The following is a 22959-nucleotide window of genomic DNA, read 5'->3' on the forward strand; positions in this document are numbered from 1 at the left end:
TAGATTTGTACAGAATGAACAATGCAACTGACTGAACTATGAATAAGTGAACAGCTCCTATTTCATGCTGTATATTCTTTAAAGTTAAGTCACTTTTAGCAATTTACTGTGTATTACAATGCCCCTCCACTTATTAGGAATGTTCAGTCAGACCATTTAATTTCATCCAATAATGTTTTCTAAATATATTTGTCTTATTTTTCTAAATATATTTTTCTAAATATATTGGAAAACACTTGAAAGCAACATACCCAATGACTGAGGAAAGGAACACATGAGTTTAGTAATAAAAAGTTACAGTACTTCTAAGAAAGTGCCCAATTCAATTATCTACAGACCAGGAGCCTTCTCCCCCTTCTCCATCTCCTCTCACCTCCCCATAAAGTGAGATTACACAAAGGACTACATGCATTTTATCATACTTGACTACAGTGGAGCCCATGTTTCATGTAACTCTTGAGTACAACATCAGAGAACTAATCAAGGTGCACCAGAGACCTTACATCTATTTTTGATTGGAATAAAGCAAAACCAAACAGTCAATAGTCAGCTGTAATAAAATCCAAATTGGAACTAAAGCTTGCTTAAAGTTTTCACCTAGTGCGGCTTTTTAAATTTTGATCCCTAAAGCACAGATAGTTTTAGACATAACACATGAGGGGCAAGTTGTCTAGGAAACAAGTATTAACTAGCTAAAAGTTTTAACCTAGCAAGATTTTATCCCCTCAAAGTTAAATGATGAAAACCCACCATGACATTGACCATCTTTAGTAAAAAATTACCTTAAATAATTAAAAAAAAAAAATCTTTAGAGAGCACATCTTTTTTTTCCCCCAAGAAAGAGGATAGAATATTTTAAAACAGCAAACCTGATTAAACAAACATGTTAAAGGTGATTACAGCAGTAAACTCACGTGGAAAAAGTTCAGAGCAAAATCGTAGTTGTTACACTTTTAGCAAGGAGCAGGAGGCACTGACATATTATTCAAGCAGGCGTTCAGAGCAAAATTATGCAGGATTGGCCTTAGAATTAGTGTACAGAGTGTTAGCATTCAAGCAGCATCTTATTAGATTTAAATTCTGTCAAATGTTTCATTTGCTCACCACACTCTTCAACTGCTATGTTTTGTTCTGAAGCCTTGTGCACCTCTGCAGCAGTGGTACCACTTTCATGTCCACCTACAACATCCCAGTCACTGATGGTTAGACTGGGATGAACTTGGCTCGCAGCCGAGGCTTTGTGCCCAACTTCAGATGTTTTAAGTTTGCTTTGCTCTTGTTCAGGTTCATTTGAGCCATTATCTAAGATTTTCTCCTCCAAGGAAGAGCCTGAATAAACAGCAGGAGGAATTATTTATATTATGTTATTAACCACCCAGATTGCAATTCCACACTTTCAAAGGAAAAGTATCACTGGTACCACTGGTGAGTTATCAAGATGAGTATCCATCCCAGCTCAGACCAACAGCACCACCCTGTTCAAACACTTTTATAGCCCGATTCTGCCCTTTACTTACCATGCATACACAACCAGTTCAACAAACAAAAAGCAACAAATAGGAGAAGGAATACATGAAACTATTTTCTGTATTAGGATTATCGTTGCACAAACATCTAGGCATCAGTAGCAGAAGTGTCCAGTATCTACTTATATCTGCAAAATTCTTCATGTTAATCTCACCGACATCCATTTAGCCTCCAAGGGAGGAAGCACACAAGTGCTCCACATTAACATATTAGTTATTTTTTACACCACCATCTCAACTGTATCTTTTTCTATCACACAGACTTACGAAGACGCTAGCACACCAGACTTAATCCACTTAAAATCAGCCATGTGCACATTTAGCAATCTTTGGATCCACATGTGATTTGCTTTTACAGTGTGGTTCTAAGGGAAGGAAGAAGGGGACTTAAATCATCTTCTCCCATGGATCAGCAGGTTTCTGCTTAATTGCCTATATATTACTTCTTTCAACCAGACTGAAAAAAACCCCCAACAAATTAAGTAAAGACTCTGTGTAGCTCTATGACAGAACGTGACATGTAAAAAAGATACTTTAGAGTTACCTGTTTTATGGACATTGGGTGAAGATGCAGAGGTAGGAAAATAGGGAACCTGCCCAGTTGTACCATGCAGGATGGATAACACTGGAGGCTGGGCTGGAGGGAGAGGTTGGACCACAGCCTTTTCTGAAAGCAGCTGTCCAGCCTCAGTAGTGGAATGGAAAGGCTGAAAAGGCTGAGAGGTGGGTTGAGGCACCAGTTTGGGGATTTCAACAGGCCCTTGTATAAAGTCACTAAATTCTTCATCATCGAGAAAAGCAGAGTGGGAAACAGATACAGCAGAATGGGATGATGTGGGGTGATCTGTAAAATGGAATGAACACACAATGCAAAGTGATGAGGAAAAAGGTTCATGGGTGGAAAGGCAGGAAGAGGGGCAAATCCTAGGTATACACAGCAAATGGGCGAGGGGAAACAGCCGAGGATGCATTACTTGAGAGATGGGAAGAGTTGTTATTGTCAGCATAACAAACACATAAGGTAAAACTGAGCAGCCACTTCCAACCGTGCATCTTCTCTCCCCGATTTTTATGATGTAAACACTTTGATTGAAGCTCGATTCCTTACACTGGCTATGGAAGTATTCTGTTTGTTTTAAACAGACTGGGTCAAAACAAATCAAGAAGTAATATTTCAAACTGGATATAATGAGGGTGTGCATGGGGGGACATTCTCCCTCAAAGGAGTGTTTTATCCTCAAAAGCTAAATAATATATCATAAGATACGTAAGAAACACGTACTCATTTAGACAATCTGCTGTTTGACCCCTTCCATGGTTACCCATTTTAACAGAACTGATGATGGAAAATTGTCAGAAACCACCTGTAACTTCAAAATTATCAAAGAGCAAATCCACACTAGAGATTAAGATTTTATATAGAAAAAAGCTTGTCCAGATAAGCTTTGTTTCAGGCTAGACACAGAACAAACTATACTACAACCCACAGGAAATCTTTAGTAGTAATTGTTACAAATGTAGTAATTACTGAGAAGAGAATACAGAAGGCTTCGGCCTGACCATGCCCAGGCGATGGTGCCCAAGTAAGCTGTTACAGTACACTGAAGTCATTATAGAGTGTTCTGATCATTCTTAGCACTTGTATAGCACCTCTCGGCTTCAAAAGCACTCTGCCAAACATTAATTAAAGCTTTGACTAGAAAAGAACACACACATTATCAATTTCCATGGTATTTCACATTAAGCACAGCACATTCAGCTTTCTTTTAAAGATTTCCAGTCTTCTAATAAAAGCTGGTATCTAATATTTCACCCTCCTAACCTGACCAAGCAAACAGTTGCGAGAATGACACTTTATTTTACAAAACAGTTAATCCACTCACTTTGTACCACCAAATAAAAATACTTCGTGGAATTAGTTCCCCCTGCTGAGGATTTCAAACATTACGAGTTTTATTTTCAGTTGGAAGATGAGAAAAATGACAAACCTGGTTTTTTTGGATGTGATGCTGGTGTTGGGTGCATTTTAGCATCTCTAGAAAAACCATCTAAATTTCCTTTAATGGCTTCCAAAGCATCATCTCTGCTTTTTTCACCTGTCTGAAACACCACAGAACACATTTTTAAAAATTCATGGAACAGTTCAGTTTTCTCTCAATATCTACACTGCTTTGGTATAAAAATCAGCAATGCCTGCTGTTAGACTAAACCCTTCTTTCTCCAGCAGTGCCTTCTTGAAGCATATCAACAATAACTCCCATATTTAGAAAGCATTTATTTTGCAGACTACACCATAACAGTGTTTCTCAGTCCTCAGATACAGCTTTATGCACAGGATCAATACACAAACCTTACTCACTATTTGTATCCTTGCAAAGCCTTCGAGTTCATTGCAAGTACCCAAAACTTTGGGCAAAGTTAACAAACAAGCCACCAAACATTCTTGATTCCAGAAACTCAATCTGTTCCCAAACGTTACACAACAGGTTGGTTTATTTTGTCCAAAAGCTGATTTCATTTTCAACACCAGACTTTGTTTACATTACACCAAGAGTGTGTAAAGGACTGACTATTCCAGATGCTTTTCAAGATGTAATCTGACGTCTCATGTAAGTTCCCCACCTATTTGCTTGTTGAAAGAGACCATCCCATTAAAAAAAACCTGAAGAAGGAACACCCCACTTATTATTTAGGACATACCTTAGGTTTCACACTGCTCAGGAGCCTCAGCTTCTGTTTCTGCTCCTCAAACTGGCGCCGTTTTCTTTCTTCTTCTAAGAATTTCTGCTGGTGCTCAAACCTCTTCCTGAAAAAAAATGATTTAAAAAAAAAAATCTAAAAATAATTTTTCACTACAATTTTCGTGGCAAGCTTCTGCTTGATTTTTCCATTTCTTGTGTCCAAATTCAGACGGCTTGGAGCACACATTTCTACTTCTTCACAGAGCTGTATGACAGCCACCACTAACTTCATAGATGGCCTTCAAATGCAATGGAATGATCTCAACAATATTCTACAGCCCTAAATGGACTACTTCTCTAGAGAAACTATTAGTATTTTTACTGAGTGAACCACCCCTCCAGACTACATCTCCCCCTTAAAAAAAGAATTTCGGAAGAGTCAGTAAAGCATCACTTACTGCTGCTCCTCTGCAAACTGCTTCTGCATGTCAGGGGTGTACTGCGGGGCTGCTGGGCGCATTCCCAAGAAAGAAGCCTGTCCCATGTAAGGCATTCCGGTCGCTGGCATCGGCCCTAAGGGCATGCCACCCTAGAACAAATCAATAACGCAACGCCAAGATTTATTTTTTTCCATAGAAAAAGCCAAACCACTGGTAATTACACCCTGCCAAATTGCAAACTAGGTAAGTAAGCGTTAAGACTAGTTGGATGAGCAGTAGATGGCACTCTTCCCTCTCAGTTAGGAGCTACAATTCTGAAAGGATGGCAGAAAACGATGGTCTGGTCAAACGCAAAAATCAAGACTCCAAATCCATACAACCTACCCCAAGAGCAGGAAGGTTACAGGCATCCTACAGTGCTACACATGGTTCAGCACCACACTTTTGGGTTTTCTTGGGGTTTTTGTTTCCTATTCTAAGTGATTGCATAATAATTTTAAATTCCCTGCTGGAGGTGCACACTCCTAACCAACAATGGATGCTGGCAAAACGTGGTCTAGTCATTTTGCAAACATAGCTTATCCACGGGTCCAAGGGAGGGAGACAGTATACAACAGCCAAGAGGAGACTTGTCTGAATAAACTGCATCTGTATTGGAAACGTTTGCTGAGAAATATATTCTGGTACAGTTATAGCAGCAAAGCTCGTCTAGTAGAGAAGGGACCAGAAAATAACTTACTTTTATTACCACTCATTTTGTATCTGGTATCAGAACACGTAGGAAGAGAACAAAAGTTGTTTATTATTTTTAGACCAGCTCTCATAAAAACATCTTCCTACTATAAATTTTATAAAATTAATCTAATAAATTCCAGGTGGGGGTGGAAAGAGAAGGGAGTGTAAGGAGATGGCAAGATACAATAAATTCAATTTGTCACACAGCAATTTGGCTACCAAGCCATGCTGAAATATTAAATTTCAGCAAAGTGCAAATTTGTACATAAGCACATATGGTGCTAAATAGAAAACAAAAGATTAAAAGAGAGAAAACATAGTATTAGCTACTCATATTTCATTCTTATTCGTCAATTAGCAACAGCAGAGTTAAAGACAAAGTTACTTTAAGCAAGAAAAGAATGAGAATGAAACACAGGAAGTAGGACAAACGGGAAAACCGGTCATGTGAGAAAATACAGCACGTTTAAAAGATTCATCGCTCCCTAGAACAAGGTATTTAAAACAAAGTTTATGAATTGCCACCTACACTCAGGAAACTTAATTCTATTAAGTTCAGCATCTGAGTTACAAAGGGATAGAACAGTTCAGTGAATTGGTCATGATCAATCAGGTTGTGTACACAGCCACTTCTTATCAGCTTATATAGGTCTCATTTAAAATACTACCCAACACGCCACCTTAATGGTAAGTACATAAAACCAAAGCAAAAGAAGAAAAAGCGTGAAGCGAAATTAAAAAGACAGAAGAGGTATCTTGTGGGAGTTTTGAAGGATAGTTACTTAACAATTCAACACTATTACTAACCACACTTTGGAGTAGGTGGCACCTGGTAGCTTTTCAACATCTCGCTGGTGCTTTTGTTTCCTTTCCTGTTCAGAGACCGTGCTTCTCTTAGCACACTTTGGTGTCATAACACGTATCATGAAATGAAAGTTCAGATTCTGACATCTTTGAGTGGGCTGTAATGTCCAAGTTACTTTAAATATTACTGATGCTGTCCGTACACTACACCCTCACTTCTCTCTATTCTACAACAGTGAGTAATGTATGTGAAACTCCCCCACTCTCTCTATCTAGATCCCCACAAACCCTGGAGAATTCTTTAAATTCTAACAATTATCTTCAAAGAGAATACTATGAAACATGATGTCCCACTACAGACTAATACCCACACTTACTTCAGGTCCTAGCCAAGTTCCACCCTCTTACCCCACCGTGGTTGTGAGAGGTCTATGGCACCAGCTGCCACCTTTCAGACAAGCACCAAGGTACCTCATTTCAGTCCCCATTTCACAGCCACGCACCTGCATGGTCATGGGTCCAGGAGGCATCTGAGAACCGTAATTCATTCCCATCATGCCTGGCAGATTGGACTGCATGACAGGAACCATTGGAAATCCTTGCTGTTGCATAGGAATCATCCCTACAAGGAAACATTTAACAAGGTAAGCTCCCAGATAGTGTTAAAGCTTTTTTTTCCCCCTGCCTTTTTGTTTTGTTGGTTTTTTTTTTTTTTTGGTTTTTTACCCTAAAGCAGTGAAGGAAAGGAAAAAACTCTCACTCTTGATGGACTGTTTAAAAAATAAAAAAATATGCTACACTGCAGGCAGCCACAGAATTTCCTTAGTTTAGACAGTGGTCAGCCTAAGGAAAGAAACATTATGGGGCTTTCCCAATAATTAAGCTGATGAATTCTCCCATCATCCTAAGGATTCTCTGTGGGTTTCTTCCCTTTTAATTTTTGAAAGGGTCATTTCCAATTAACAAGATTTAATTAACCTGGTTGAGTGATGCTGATAATTGTCCATTTCTCTTGAAAGGGAAAACTTACAAACTGGCAGCTTTTGAAGATAAGTCTTGGGAAATAAACTCATCATTTCACAATACAACCTCACACTCTGATCAGGCTGGATAACTTGTCTGTAGGTTCATTAACTCACTACATAAATTAGAATAGTTACAATATTTGTCAGTAAAAGCTAAACTTCAACAACATTGGACAAATCAAGTCGGAATGTATTAATACACTAAATAAAGCCAAGTGAATTACGTTTTAGTATTTTCATACCTCATATTTTGCTATCTTGGGAGACATACACCAACTACATTTGTTACCAGCAGACTGTGAGATAATTATAACTGTGCATAACTGAACATCACACACAAAAGTGCTCCAGGAAGGACGTGACACACTCAGGAATAATCCATAAATTAGTCCCCAAGACTTTTTATAAGAAAACTCTCCACTTTCCCTACAAGTTCTCTCCATATTTTCCATTAATTAAACAGCACTGCAACAGGAATGAGAACAAAGGTAATTTAAGGCTGAGGCTCTCCTATTGTATTAATACTTTCCACACAGGTTGTGACTCTTGTCCCAGGGTCTTGCTGTGCTTTGTAAATATTTACCAGGTCTTGCAACACCCACACAATATGGGTATACACAGCTGGTAGATGAAGCATAAAGAGGTTAAATACCACACTCAAAATAACACCAAAATCTTAAAGGCAAATTCAGGTTAAAAATGGAGACGTACTTTTCCTAGACCTTTAATCTAGCATTCTGGTAACACTGCTTCTTCAACAACGCATAAAAAGTTTTATAAATAGAGTTGCAAGAGTCAGCTTACCGGTACTGAATTCAAGAAGAAAAACAGCTATGGAGTTCAATTAATAATCACGCTTCTGAGCATCAGTGCAGCACTATTTTAAGTTGTTTAATGCATCTAAACAAAGTAAGGAACTCTGTGCTCAAAATTTTAAGTTCGTACATACCTTGAGGGGGGCCTAAACCACCAGCGACAGGAAACATGAAGCTGGAGGAGGAAAAAAAGAGTCCATGAAAGTCTATCATTTTAGTGCAAACATAAATGAATGAAAAGGTACCTCGACTTGCACATCAACACCACACCCCCAAAGCCTCCCACCTCCTGGTCAGCACTTTCATCTGCTCCTGCAAGTCTCACAGAACCCAACCAGACCACGGGGAAAAGGCCGCCCCCTCCCAGGGATCCCCCAAAGCACCGGAGAGTCCCACCAGCACTGTCAGCACTGTCACAGGCTGTAAAGCAAGGAAGAAATACATCTTATCCTCCACAGCAGCACTAAAATGGCTTTGACTCATCGACATCACCCACAAGAGAGTTTCGGCACCTACGCAGATTGGTAACAGGTCAGTTTGTTAGTGTAGGCTAGGCCTCCTAGCACCGCAGAATGAATAAGCGTCTCCTGTTGGAAGTATCTGATTCAGCAAGACCATTAACTGCACCAGACAATAGTTCTCAGCTGCTTAGTAACAGTTTTCTGCAGAGAGATAAACTATCCATGAAACCCCGTCACTTCTGCATTTTTGCCTCCTTTGAAACACTAAGTATCACCAAATAATGGAGTTGCTATTTTCTCAGTTACATCTAATTACAAGAAAAATAGTGCCTTGGAATAAATATTCATTCAAGTATCAAGGGCCAAGCGCACCTGGAGGAAGAACTGTTAAAACTTCAGCTGGATTCATAATGAAAATTGCTAGCCCTTCCTTTCAAACGGAAGCATGTGCTGTGCTGCCAAACGGCAAAAAAGGACCTAGTTTAAACATCTCATTTGCAAGCAACTCTCAGAAAACCCACGTCAGCAGTAATTTACCAAACAAGAACCTCACTCAGTGTCCCAGGCAGCTATTACATCAAAATGCCATGAAAGAGAAACACACTTATAGATATTCAATATTCCTCAGCCTGAGAGGGTGGATGTAAAAGAAACTGCCTAAGAGTAAAGGAGAAAATGTGATCATAAATGACTGCAGACAGTTTTTCAAAACCTGCAGGAAGTTCCGAAAGCCAACCTGGTTTATAAATATGAAAGAGCTGTGTAATATGAGTACCAAGATAAAATAAGGGATTTAAATTATGCATTTATCCAGGAGCAAATTGCACCTACCCACTATACAGACAGCAGGTTACACGGTCACCAAGACAACCTGTATTACTCTTCATTTTATCCTCTAACTCAGAATCTTCTTCATACCGAAGCTGCTTCTTTTACCCTGACCACTATGTGCTAATTTCTCCTTCCACAATAACACACACCTACACCTTCCACCAGGTCCAGGTCTTACTGTCCTCAATCACCACCATTTTTGGTTTCTCTCTCTGAAGCGCTGTGCAGATGCAGGCTACCTCATCCCAAAACAAGCGCTGGGCTTCTCTGGATCGGGTTTGGTTCACACGGTTCACGCTGCGGCCAAGGTCTAGTCAACTGAGGGGTGTTCAATATGGTCATTTTTAATCCACTTCTTAGCACACAAATATTAACATCATGAAGACAAGCAGCTGACTGAAAACCACAGAGGGACCCGTGACTGAACTCCGGTGTCGGTCAGAAAAGCTGTTTTCTCCACTCAGGGGCCGAAACTCAGTGAATTAACTGGATTTTTGCCTGCATTTGGTTTCACCTATGGAAACAGTTTTCAGTACAGAACCCCTCCTCGGCAATATACCCCCTCAAAACGTGTGCAAGTTGAGATGTGTAGAGCTTTTGTCATAAGCCAGATCTGCAAGTGGAGCAATTTTAGGCATAATAAAAATACACCATTCTTAGTTTAGTCAGAATGATGAGATATTAAAAGTTATTTTTGAGAAGCTCACAAGTATGGAAAAGTGTTCGTAGCTTTGTGTTCTCTCTTCTTGTTGGTGAATCCGGTCAACAAGAATTCTTCCAAATCAGCAAATGGAACGTAAACCGAACAAGCATAGCAAGGTACCACTGCTTGTTGGAAGCTAATAAAGGCCAGACTATTAAATATTTATTCCTTTCTACAGAGCTCCTGATTTATTTATAAGTCTCTGTTGAAAAAAAAAAAAAAAAAACAAAACAAAAAAACCAAAAAAACCAACCCTGCAGCTAATTAGAGGGTACTGGGAGAAGAGCAAGTTAAAAGTAGTAAAGCAAGCTCCTGCTGCACAGCACTCTGTACGCGCGGCTCGGATTCATCACGGACCTCGCTCCAAAATTTAGCCGTGCAACTGCCAGCATCAGCCACACATGCTCATACATAAACCCTGTCAACCTCTTTATTCAAGCATCAGGAACTTTAGTTCTAAACTGCTTTTCCGAGATGCAAAAGAAGTGCCCACACGCATCTAGTTAAAGCGGCTGAGTCTCATCGCTGAGAAAGCAAGCTAAGGCACAGGCATTGGAGATTAACTGAAGCTCTACAGGAAACCACTGAACTCAATAACCATGTAGTGATAGAAGCAGCGTCACAAGTAATTTTCTTTTACAGAAAACATTTTAATTCAAATTACCTCACAACACCACCACTGACAGGAGAATTAAAAACAAACAGACAAAATCAGAACAGTCTCTTTGTTGTTTGTTTTTTTTTAAAAAAAAAAAAAAAAAAAAAGACAAGCATGATAAATTAAGCTGTCTGTAAGGACCAATATACTACTTGGGGGCTAAAAGAACATTTACAGCCAGCTGACCGTATGCTCTAAAATGATCAAATACACTTTCCAGACAATGGAAACCTTTATGACGCCAGATGTTTAAAATATATAGATTTGATGACTACTATGAAACATGCTATTTTAATATAGCTTCTTTTTATTTCCGCAGTGGATTTTAATGCACCTGCAGACATTTCTGTTGTTCCTAAAAGCAGAAGCATTTTACCACCCAGGTTCATGCAACTAGCCACAATACTTTGGATAACACAGTAAGAAAGTGTAATATATGTGATACACTGCACAAAATAAAATAAATATAAGGAAAATGAAGCAGTTACCCTACAATATAACTCTTAAATTAGTAATATAAAACAAAATTCCTCTCAGGTAAGTATTTTAAATATAGAGCTTCAAAAAAAAAAAAACCAACAGCTTCAGTCAAAATGCAGGAGCGTGGGGCAAAGCAACTCCTTTTCTGCATTCATGCTTCACTGTAAAAGCTCCAAACTACACACATTTTCCTACCTACAAGTGGATTTTTAAACCTCTTAATTCCCAATACGTACAACCTTATCAACACAACATAGATTGTCATGTATTTTTGAATGGCAGAAATCCACAACAATTAAAGTGAAACAAGGCAAAGGACCCACAGACACAGAGAACGGAGCTTTTCCTCTACCTCCAGACTTCACTCTCAAAGAAACCAAAATACGAACAATGGGAAACAATGATTTTTAAATCCTTTTATTTTCCAAAACCTATAGTCTGCTGATAACATTTTTATTACTTTCCCATTAAATTGCTGAAGAGGCAGCGTTGCTGTAAGAGGTTAGATGGTTTATCCAGCCCCTTTCAAGAACCGTTTCAGATTTATATACACGGGGAAACACAAAGATAGCGTCCCATCCCTTCCATAGCACGCACAGGCAGAAACATACACTTCAGCTTTTCTCTTCCCAAGTATTCCAGACCCCTTGGATGCTTCTTCCCCAACAGAGAGCAGCGACCCAGCTCAGAGAGCTGACGGGGACACCTCGGACCTGTGTCCTGGGGGTGAAGGTCACCCCAGCACAGACCCCCCCCATCCTCACGTTCCCAGTAACGCTGACAACACCATAGGCTTCGGATATCCAAGACAACTCAATGAACTTATTTGTCAAAGGCAAAATGTACCCAGTCTCCCTAGAAGTAGGACAACAGATAAATAGCACACAAGAGCCTACGTTAAAAAAAGAAATTACTAATTCTTCAAAGGTAGCAAAATACAACTTCCTAGCCTTTCCAAAACCACAACGACACATTCACACATCTTTTACCGCTGTTTCTTTCTCCTGACACCATTCCTCAGTCCTCCCTCTTCGCTGAAGTGCCCTTTGTGGGACAGAGGGGATGAGAAATCCCCTCACAGCAGCAGCAGGCGAGCAGAGGCTCCGTCCTGCAGCAGCCACAAACCTGCCCGATGGCGATAACCAACATTTATCGCTGCCGACACCAGCGGCACCCACGCAGGGCTGCCGAAACCCCCAAACCCCTTTTCACCCCGATATTTGAGATTGCGGCCGCGGAGCCTGATGGCAAGTGGGCTACAACTGCCCAAGCCCAGACGAGCTGGGGAATAAGATGGGCTCCCAAAAGGCAAATACATCCCGGCAAAAGGCTGCGTCCCCCCACACCCCACCCGGGACCCCCACACCCCGCCTGGGCCCTGAGCCCTCTGCCCCCACATCCCACCTGTACCCCGAGCTCGCACCCCACGAGTCTCCCCCTCACCTCTGCCCCCTCATCGCCCACCACCTCCCGCCATCTCTGCCCCCACACCCCCATCTGTCCTCCTCCTCTCCGCAGCCCCCTCTCGCCCTTCACCCCCGCTGGCCGCACCCCTCCAGCCCCGCTCCCCGACACACACACACACACACACACCCCCGCCGTGCTCCGCCATCACCGACCTGCCGGCCCCCGCTCCGCCGCCGCCCGCCGCCCCGCCGGCACCCCCCGCGCCGGGTCCCGGCCGCAGCGCCATCTTCCCGCTCCGGTCCCGGCAGCCGCTGTCAGCTGAGCGGCGGCGGCTTCCGGGGCCGGGCCCAGCCGCGGCCCGCCCAGGGCGGGAACACACCCCCGGGCGGCCGGGGACGGGCATCGGTGCGAGGCGGGCATGGAACAGGGCGGGGGGGGAAGAGGGGCCCTGCCTTCTCCTCAAGAGCGCTTTTAAAATCGAGGCGGTGCGTTGGTAACGTCAACTCCAGGCGCCTAAAATCTCTTTGCCGCGAAAAAGTGCCGCCCTTCTGCCCAAAGGTGAAGGCGACGCGGGGACACATCCCTGAGGGCTGAGGGGCGGCCCAGCTGCTGCTGAGCGCGCCCCTGGAAATACTCTCCAATACACGGTAACCGCGCCACCCAAAAACCTCAGAAGTACTGTACCAGAAGCGCTCCTGCTGAGGGGCGGTGTGAGGTACTAGATGGTCCCACAGTCGTGCAGAAGCAGCGCCCGGTAAGGTCAGCCTAAGCTTGCTGAAATACAAAAGCATGAAGTCCCTTGGGCAAAGAGCGTGCGCAGCGTGAGAGCCTGTCAGCACTTCGCAGGGGAGTAAATCCTGAAAAAGGCCACTGTTTAAGTGTCTCAATAAGTGAAAAATCACATTAAAATCAAACCCGGCCTGAGAGAAAGCACTAGATGAAATTTAAGCTCTCACTTTGAAACGAAGTCCCTCAAAAAGGGAACGGCAGCACCTTCTTCTGCAGAATTAAATTGCACAAAGCTGCTCATGATCAAAGGCTGTTTTCTCTCCTGCTACCACTACCAGAATAAGCACCTCTATTCTACACATCAGCAGTGCCTTTAAAGGTGAATATCAGTAATTTCTTACTTTAATTGTTAAACATATTCCATGTGGTATTGATCATCAGTATCTTGCAGCAGGCAACTTGGCATTTATCTGAATATACAACTTAATTTTTATTAAAATATACAGGCAAATTTGTTCATAGATGTCAAAACGAAGACATTATCTCCTATACAACCCAAATGTAAGATGCAATTCTGCAACCAAAGCAAAACCACCTCTAGCTCAGGAATAAGCAAAACAGGATGCAGAGAGTCTTCAGTTTCTCACAAAACGTCACAGTTGTCAGTCGGGCAGAGCAATTAACACTGCTCTGCTGTAAATGAGTTATACGGACCTAGTATCCATTTCCAAGTTGGATTAAATATGACAAAGCAAGAAGACAATCCTGTACAGGATTACAGTTGGAAAGCAGCAGCTGCTCCTGCACTACCCAAATTCTGACACAACAGTGGACTGTGGAAAGCGTGTGGAGCCCGGCCTTTTTGTGGAGCAGGCTAAGGAGTAACGCCTGCAGACTTTGTCCATCAAGGCTGTAGAGACAGGCAGGTTTCGCTATTAGAATCATTTATGACCTTGTTTATTCAGCTTTGAGGCTTAAATGTGAAACAGTACAAAGTTACTAGAGTTTTCGTATGTAAACATATTAGTTATTTCAAAATGATTAACAGAAGCAAAAAGTAGGAGAAGCAAGGCTTTACTTTCACATACAATACAAGTAGATGTGGTTTGGTTTTGTTTTTTAAAGTGTCCAGCGAAGTCTGACAGTTCCATTTATCAAGCCTAACAGTAAGCTTTGTGTGTTTTCTGCCACTGAATCTTCTGGAAGTCTGGCAAACATATTAGGGGTGATCTGAACACAGAACTGACACTATTTCCACAGAGAAATATAAAACTGTGTGATAGTAACACAAATAGATGCTATTTTGAACTATTGTTCAGAAACACAAGGCATTTACTGCAAGAGCACATGCTTCAGCTTCTATGAGAAGCATTCAAGAGTCCACTACTGGTATTTCAGTAGAGACTTTCTTGCATGTAAACGTCCATCCTCACCCAGAAGAAAACATAAGAAATATTTTTCTCCCTTCCCCTTTGCCGCTATCTTCGTTCTTCAGTACGGACACAGGCATCAGCCCCAGCTCAGGAGTAGTCTGTTGCTATTCAGCTTTTTGAAGCAGTCTGTAATTCACTACCACTTTTATCTTCTTTAACCTTTTTTCCCTTAATATTTTCCTTTGCAGTTTTCCTACAAGAAACACATTGGAGACCAAGACACCTGAACATAATAGATGAAGTATACAGCAGTGACACAGACATGAGTTGTTTTATATTGTATTAATGCTGCTGAATATATATCCTTTACTAGCACCACTCCAAAGCGTGGGTAAGTGTTCTTTATGACTTCTGCTATAACAAACTGCTACACACTGGTCTTCTGTGAGCTCCAGCCATTACAACTTAAGATCTGCTTCTTGTATTAATACTCCATGCATTAAAGTGGAAGCCAGCCCTTTGCCAGAAGAGGAGCCGCTAGGTTCTGTCAAATGATAGCTAGTCTGAAGGCTGGCTTTAAGGCCAGTGGTTTAAACCCAGCTTGCTATCACCCGATATGTGGCACCACGTGAGGCAAACTGATGGCATTAATCCAATTTCCAGCAGACAGATACTGACACTGAAACTTCACCATTACTAACACCATCATGACTGGGTGGTCCACCCAAACAAGTTATTGGTGTTTTGGAGGAAGCCTGCTGGGCCTTTTCTGGATAAACGGCATCTCTTACCTCCTCTTGAGAAAAACCTACTTACATTTTTCTTCTGGCATTTTTTAAGAAGCACTGAGGGGTGGTACAAATGGATTCTCTTGTCAATGGTTTCTTAATTAATTTCTTCTTTTGTTTGCTGAGAACAATATTTAGTGAAGAATTAAAATTACTTTAAAGGGTAAAAATTAATATCCGAAGTAAATAAAACAGATAATCGCTAGGGATTTATGGGTCTGAGTATATTTTCCGTGTTTACTCCAAGATTAGTTTAGCTATGTTATCTCGAAGACATTCAAACAAACTTTATTTTAACATAGAAGTCTAATGTGTGCATATATACACACACACACACACGTATAAGGATTTCTAGCTTTAGAAACTATTAGAAGTTATGAAAAAGTGTGGAAAGATGCACTGATTAAAACCCTATTTATCTATATGCATACACCAATTTTTCTAAAGGTAACTCAGAGTAAAGGACTTTCTTTCATGTATCAGAAGCCCAATTCATGAGTATGGGCCTAGGAACTCTAAAGCAGATTTCAGGGAACTTATAGAAAAAGAGTCATCTCCAGGAAAACCGTAAGTCAAGAATTCTTTTGGTTTCCATTTTTATCTGGGTAAAAAACTGTCACCCCCACCCTGTCTAAAATTCCTTTTGCAGCTGAACTGCAACCGTATTGGAAACAACTAGATCTTCTGCAACCCTTATACCGCCAGCACCACTTGTGCAGGCTTTTAAAAAATGGGAAACAAACTGGTAAACTATTCCAGTGAACATACCTCTGGAGTTTGGGAAAGTGTTTTATGTAGTCTGGCACAGGGCAGCCAGCTCGCTGAATAACACTGGCTATACTGGAAAGGAAAGGAGGGAAGAGATTAACTCTGGCAGCCACTGCTTGGAGAAGAGATAAGCATCTTCTGTGGAAAATAACAATCCCTAACCACTGGCTGTTTTGTTGTTGGCTTTTTGTTTTGTTGTGGTTTTTTTAAAGCAAGAAATAAAGACACAAAAGCCAGTTTCAAGTAAGGTGAGGAAGAAACAAGACATAAAAGGCTTAAATGAAACTAATGAGTCTATTTGGATAGTTCAAACAAATTGAAATGTTAGGCAAGTATCATCTTCAAGGAGATGAAGAAAAAGCAGTAAGTCAAAACAGAGAATCGTACCACGTAATTTTGGACACAAGGAAGTTAAAGAAATGGATTAGAAAACCTAAAGCACAGCATGAGGTAGTTAGTCATACTTTCTACATGACAAATGATTCAGGAAAACCAGAACAAGAGCAAAGGTAGTTGTAAAGATTGTTGAACCTGCCCTTTAACGAGGTTCAGGTTCACTGAAAGGTGCCCCCAAGTAAATCATCGCGTCGTCATTACCGGCAACAGGACTGAAAGCAGCAAAAGGATGCTAGTTTCTCTCCTGCTGCGTTGGTGAAAATGTTAAACCTGAAAATATTCTCAGGCTTTCCCATACCATGGTACCACCCTGCAGTTCCACAGAACTCTAAACAGAGTTCTCTCTCTCTCTCTCTTTGTAAGAGCTTTTTACAGCAGCATGGAGTTTCCAGAGCGTGGCAATACCGTGCTTACGAGGTGTGCAGTACCAGACACAACCATATGGTTCAGCAGTACACTATAAAAAAAACCCAAAAAACCATTTTTGCTATATCATGTTTCCAATTTACCTCCGTAATAAAGGTTTATCATCTTCTGTAAAGAAAGTGACTGCTTTTCCCGTGTGGCCCGCTCTTCCCGTACGACCTGTCAAACACAAATGTTGCAAAAAGTACAGCTTTTACTTTAAATATCTCCCTTTATTCTGCTCCTCTTCACACACCCAGCCTCCTGCTATGTGTTAGTACACCAAGCATACTACCAAGCAGCCGATCCCCAAAGATTGTTCCTATTGAATGAAAGCACAGGTATGTCTGAAGTGTCTAAATATTTAAGGTTAATAGAAGACTGACCAAAAAGTAACGCAGTTTTACTGAAAGCTGAGCTCGGACAAACTGGCTCAAGCAATCTAGAAGCAACAGAGGAGGCCTGGTTTCAGGATTTTTGCTCATGCACAAGAGCATCTACATTAGAGACCTAGGAAATGAGAAAAAGGACATAATTTGGGAACAATCACTCACCTATCCTGTGGATGTACTCCACTGCACTCGTTGGCAAATCATAATTGATGACCATATTCACTCCTTTGAAGTCAATCCCTCGAGCTAGTAAGGCTGAGCAGATAAGCACCCAGATCTTCCCAGCTCTGAAACTGTGTACTACATTATCTCGCTAGGAAAAGAAAAGACAGGTACTTGGAAACAGCCGAATTAACAATTTGAGAAAGGAGGTGACTGTTTCCTGAAAGCTGTCATGATGTTAACAAATAAAACTAAACCTCTAAACAAAAACCTGCAGCAATTTATTGCCAGAGTTACCTTAAGTTACATTCCAACACTCTTGCTTTTACCTTTCTTTCTAAAGTGCTTCTTGGATAGGAATTATACCTTCCTACCTGTTGCTGAGTTTTGTCTGCATGGATGACATCCACGTTGATGCCTTCATAAATAAGTTCATGGAAAAGCTCTTTAGCCCTCTCAATAGACTGTACAAAAACAAGGACCGGAGGAGCAAAACCCTGCAAAAGAATAAGCTTGTCTAAGGTTCAAGTCCTTTTCCTACCATTATTGGTTGCAGACACTGAGCTACTGAAGAGACTTAACCAGTCCCAGTATTTTACATCTCAGAGGACCTTTATTTTTTTTGACCAGCTAAATCTTCCTGAGTCAGAACTAGGCAAGTTCAGCTCCACTGCCTTTGACAGAATGGTTCCTAACTTAAGCATCATTTTAATCCACACAAACAAAATTTGTTTTTTTCCACGCAATGCAAAGAACTCACTCACATTGCCAAGTAAAAATCAAACAGACTGTTAATACAAAGTGTTCTTAAGCAAGACTCAAATATATAACCAAGAATGGGGAACACTCTCAGTTTTCACAGGTAGTGTGCCAATTCTTCCTCTTGTACAGATTTGGAGAACAGTTTAACATGTGTCACAGAGAAGTCTTTGCCTTAGGAAATAAGTCTGACACACAGCTCAGTTCTGTAGTAAGCAGACATACTCAGTCTCTCCAAAATACCTTTTTAACAAGCTCTCTCATTGCCGTTAGCTTTCCTGTCTCGGATCCAACAAACAACAGCTCCTGTTCTACCGTCTCCGCTGCAGAGTTTCTGAAACAAGAAATCCAACAGAAGTGTGATACCGTTAGAGTTTATTTATAGATTTAGAAACACTAAAAAACATAAAATGTTACCTGGTGAATGAGAAATATTGCACGGCAAACTTATTTCCCCAGTACCCGCTTCTAAGATTAATGGCTACCTGATGATAAAGTAACGGGTAGAGGAAGACAACACTTGCCCCAATATGTGAAAAAGATCTATACACCTACACAATTTTTTCTGGAGACAAACAACCTGCAGTACTAACAATGGACACATAAAACCAAGCAGATTGATGTTGCAAAGAAAACAAATAATTTGCCCAGAAAAGGAAAGAAACCATAAGAGTCAGAGTACAACTGCACACCCACCTTGCTCCAACAGAAACCAGAACAACACTGTCAAGGTTGAGTTTACACCACTCCTCTACATCATGCGCAAAGGTTGCGCTGAACAAGGCTCTTCTCACCACGTGGGACGTGCACGCCAGGAAGATGGAAGCCAGCTGGTCTCGGAACCCCGACTTCCCGTCTTCAAACAGTTTGTCTGACTCATCCACCACCAGCCACTCCACACTAGGAACAGAGAGGCTTTCTTTTCAATAAGAGTCACTTGAGGAGAAGACAAGTTCTAAGAGACCATCACACCATCAGCATGCATCCGCTTTTCAGCGGCAAAACTAGTAGCAAAGCCAGATTTGAGAAAGAATCTTGGTACCTGGTCAAGTCTATGGCTGGAGGATCTTGTTTCAGCAAATAAATGAGTCTGTTCGGAGTAGTAACTAGTATATCTGTAGAAAGAACAAAAAAAAAGGGCAAAACATTAAAAAAGACACAAAATAAAACAGACTAACAGGGCCCTGAGAAACACAAGTTCCAACCCCAGCTGCTAGAGGTATGATTTAACAGAGTCCACTGTCAGGCTCACTTCCTATTTCTTCCATGCCAGCTACTTTTTTAGTGTTGAGCAATAGATTGCACATCTTGAGTGGTATTAACCAATCTCTGTAAAACCACACAGGCCAGAAGAGAAAGGTCAGTGACATTTTTTAAATTTTTAGAAGCACTTCAGTAGTTAAAACAATTACCAAATTTCTTAGAAGACTTGGGCCCAAACTTCTTTGCAGCTTCAGCTGCCTTGTGAATCATATGTATTCTGAAGCCTGTCCCCTCAGCCAACTTCACCAGCTCCCGATGTGTCTGAAAAGGCAGCAGCAGAGATTAAATTTTCAAACCGAGCTGATTAGCTTTTACCAGGAAAACTGCAGTCCTGAAGATCCAGCTTCAAACATCACCCTGACTTCAGTGTTAAGAGAAAGCTGACTAGTTTTCTGAGCATAATAAAATGCAGCTTCCTAACATGTATTATTCACTTGAAAGTTCTCACAAGCCTGACTACCATATTTTGACTCTAACAATGTAGCTCCCATAAGCCCCATGTCCTATTTGAATACAAATGGAACTCTGGCCAAAGTTGTAATTTTTATTTCAGATTCAATAACAAAGCTTCGATATAAAGTAATTTGTTGAAATTCTGTGTTTGAGACAAACAGATAAGTCTCTTGCAGCAATCTCAAATATGAAAGTAGGTATTAAGAGCACCTAAGCATTGGGCAGTTTTAAAATATGATCAAAGAATCCTGAGCCTCTAATCTAATCATTTAGATTAGACTGAGATACTGGATATGTAGCTATTTCACAGAAGACAAAAGACTTATCAGGAAAAAAGCTAGTTTAAACGTTTCTCTTATCTGAGGGTAATAAATGGAAAAAATATTTACTAAACTGCTATTTTACTGATTCAGAGTGAAAACTTTTAAGTACATCAATATGACAACAATCCCTTCCCCCTCAACACACACCTGGCTAGCAAGTTCTCGGGTAGGTGATATGATCAGGGCTCTGAATCCTTTGTTCCTCGGTTGTTTCAGATGGGTTAAGAGAGGAATACAAAATGCCAGTGTTTTTCCAGATCCTGTAGGAGCTGAAGCTAGAAGTTCTCGACCCTATAAGAAAAAATAGGAAGGGTGTTGTATTTTACTAGAAAAAAGAAAAAAACAGCCAACCACAAAAATCACCTTCCCGTAAGTATTAATGCTACAAACTAACCCAAAATACATACTAATATTGCAATGGCTAACTCTGATGCAGCTGATATATCTCTAAAGCTGTGCAACTAACCGCTGCCGTGACCCTAAAGAGAGGCCACCCTCCAAATTCTGCCCCGCTCCCTGTAATAAAACGCAGTACCAGAAAACGTACATGAAGCATGACGGGAATCGCCTGCATCTGGATGGGTGTTGGCACCTGGAAGCCAGCAGCTTGAATATTCTCCATGATTTTAGGGTGGACTTTGTATTCCTTTTGAAGCTGATCAAATGTGGCAATTGGGTCAGGAAGATCTGTTCCTTGAACATTAATCCTGTGTTGATTTCTGAAGCGATTTATCTAAAAGGCAAAAGACAAACTCTTTCTTTCTCTGACAGCATAAAACTAAACATGTATGGCTTCACTTTCTGGCTATTTTCCCCATATTCAGTCACCTTCCTCCCAAGAGAAACTACCATAAATAAACCTCAATTTTCAGATAAAACTCCCACAGAAACCATGTAATCTGTTACTACATTAGAATTCCATGGTCGCACCTTTTCTCTTCTCAAGCGTTCAAGTTTTTCTGCAGTAGGTTTTTTGTCTTTTGCATCTTCAAATTTTGCTTCCAGAGAAGACATCCACTTTATTCCATTATTTTCTGACAACTCTGGCATTGATGCTACTTCTGGAAGTTTCAAAAAATTTAAAGTTTCCATTAGTAAAATCCAGACAAAAATTAATTGGTAAAAAAGGATACCTAAAAATTTTTTTTCTCTCATTCTCACTAAAGTTAATAAAGACTTCAGAAGGATGGCAACCACATCCCCATACCTTAACACCGAATTATTTTATTATTAAACCCAATTATTTTATCAGCTCTGACACAGGTCAGCCAAAGACCTCATAAGCCTCTTTTTTTTTTTCTGGTAAAATGAGTTACAGTACCCACAGATTTAAAGTAAACTGGAACAAGAAGCATGAACCTCATCAGGGTATTCTGCCAAGGAAACATATACATGTATATAAATACCTCGTGTCTTTTTCTTTTTTCTTTTCCCTTCACTGTTTTCTGCCGTTCTTTTTCTCTTTCCTGCCATCTCTCTGTCGTTTTTCCCTGCGCCATCCTCCTTCTGCAGCTCTCCACCCTTTACCTCCTCTCCGGTCCCTGTGAGCCCCCAGTCCTGTTCGGCAGACCCCAGGGGGGCTTCCTCCTTGCGCCCAAAGAAGTCAAGACTCTCCGGCGAGATGCCGCCGCCGCTCCCCTTTATCACCTGGGGGAGAAAGAAGGAAAGCGATGGACGGGCCTGGCCAGATGCCAGCGCCTCCCCGACCGCGACCACAGGGCCGCAGGAGGGCCCGGGGACCTGCCGCGCGGAAGGAACGGGGCCCGGGGGGGGGGGGCCTTCTCGCGGAGGAAACGGGGCCCAGACCCGTCCCTGCCTCCCCCGCGTGTCTCCGCACCCCAAATCTTCGCGCATCTTGTCCGAAGCGCCGCACATCAAAGCGAGCACCGGCACCCAACCGCCGAAACAGCTCCTGCGCCTCCATACCGCCGCGCGCTTCCCAACAGGCACCGCGGCGCCCCCGGAAGTAGCGAGGACTTCCGGGCCGCGGAGGCGGGGCCGAGCGCGTGCCTGCCCGGGTCGCCTAGCAACCCCGCCGCGGGGGCACGGCGGCGGGCAGTAGGCCTCGCTAGGCCCGGGGCACGGGTAGAAGCACCCCAAGGCAGGGCCGGCCTAAGTCCTGGGGGGGCTCCGGGCCAGCTGTTTCCATTTAAAAAAAAAAAAAAATGTTTAATCATCTGCATGAGGTCTAAACGACTCACAAATATCAAATCCAGCATATGAGCCATAAAACTGTTCGACATCTTTATAGGCCGATGGCAGCGTTTTGTCCTTTTGTGTATTCCTGATGGCAAGTTAATTGCGCTGACTGCTTCAGCTATTTTTAAGGAACAACTCAGCTGAATAAGAGGACAAAAGCTTTTGTAGGAAGGTTTTGTTCGAGCATGTCTGGGCTTTGGTGATTTACAGTATCATTAGCTGCTCTCAAAGGACTGACCTCTCTTCTATCCATCACAGTGCCAGCAAGTAGAGATTATCAGCTCCACTGGGCACTCTGCCTCTCAGAGATCTAAACTGAGGTCCTAGATATTTCTGAGGACACAAACCAGCAGTTTATTAGCACTTTTCATTGCCTGGGTCAT

General features: G+C 41.8%; 2 protein-coding genes across 6 annotated transcripts in view; both read right to left on the reverse strand.

Moving 5' to 3' along the window:
* SYNRG (synergin gamma) overlaps nt 1-12898 on the reverse strand; it is a 43680-nt gene extending 30782 nt beyond the window's left edge. For 2 of the 5 annotated variants that reach the window (XM_074890495.1, XM_074890494.1), the window contains exons 1-8: nt 12779-12898; nt 8161-8201; nt 6690-6808; nt 4666-4796; nt 4227-4332; nt 3515-3626; nt 2071-2370; nt 1105-1329 (exon numbers count right to left, since the gene is read on the reverse strand). In XM_074890495.1, coding sequence (XP_074746596.1) covers nt 1105-1329; nt 2071-2370; nt 3515-3626; nt 4227-4332; nt 4666-4796; nt 6690-6808; nt 8161-8201; nt 12779-12852 — 1108 coding nt within the window. In that variant the 5' untranslated portion in view covers nt 12853-12898. The remainder of the gene's footprint in view (nt 1-1104; nt 1330-2070; nt 2371-3514; nt 3627-4226; nt 4333-4665; nt 4797-6689; nt 6809-8160; nt 8202-12778) is intronic. The other 3 variants (XM_074890498.1, XM_074890497.1, XM_074890496.1) reach the window with 2 other exon arrangements.
* Nucleotides 12899-14222: 1324 nt separating this feature from the next.
* On the reverse strand, nt 14223-22327 carry DDX52 (DExD-box helicase 52). The gene is made up of 15 exons (XM_074890499.1): nt 22215-22327; nt 21784-22024; nt 21308-21438; nt 20925-21110; nt 20525-20668; nt 19751-19862; nt 19381-19453; nt 19035-19238; nt 18582-18672; nt 17954-18076; nt 17580-17730; nt 17130-17205; nt 16225-16296; nt 15485-15577; nt 14223-14921 (listed from the first exon to the last, which is right to left on the reverse strand). The coding sequence occupies exons 1-15, from the start codon at nt 22299-22301 to the stop codon at nt 14837-14839; spliced, it is 1869 nt and encodes a 622-aa protein (XP_074746600.1). The 5' UTR covers nt 22302-22327; the 3' UTR covers nt 14223-14836.
* Nucleotides 22328-22959: the final 632 nt, after the last annotated feature.

Source organism: Strix uralensis, chromosome 20, assembly GCF_047716275.1.
Source record: "Strix uralensis isolate ZFMK-TIS-50842 chromosome 20, bStrUra1, whole genome shotgun sequence".
NCBI classification, from domain to species: domain Eukaryota; kingdom Metazoa; phylum Chordata; class Aves; order Strigiformes; family Strigidae; genus Strix; species Strix uralensis.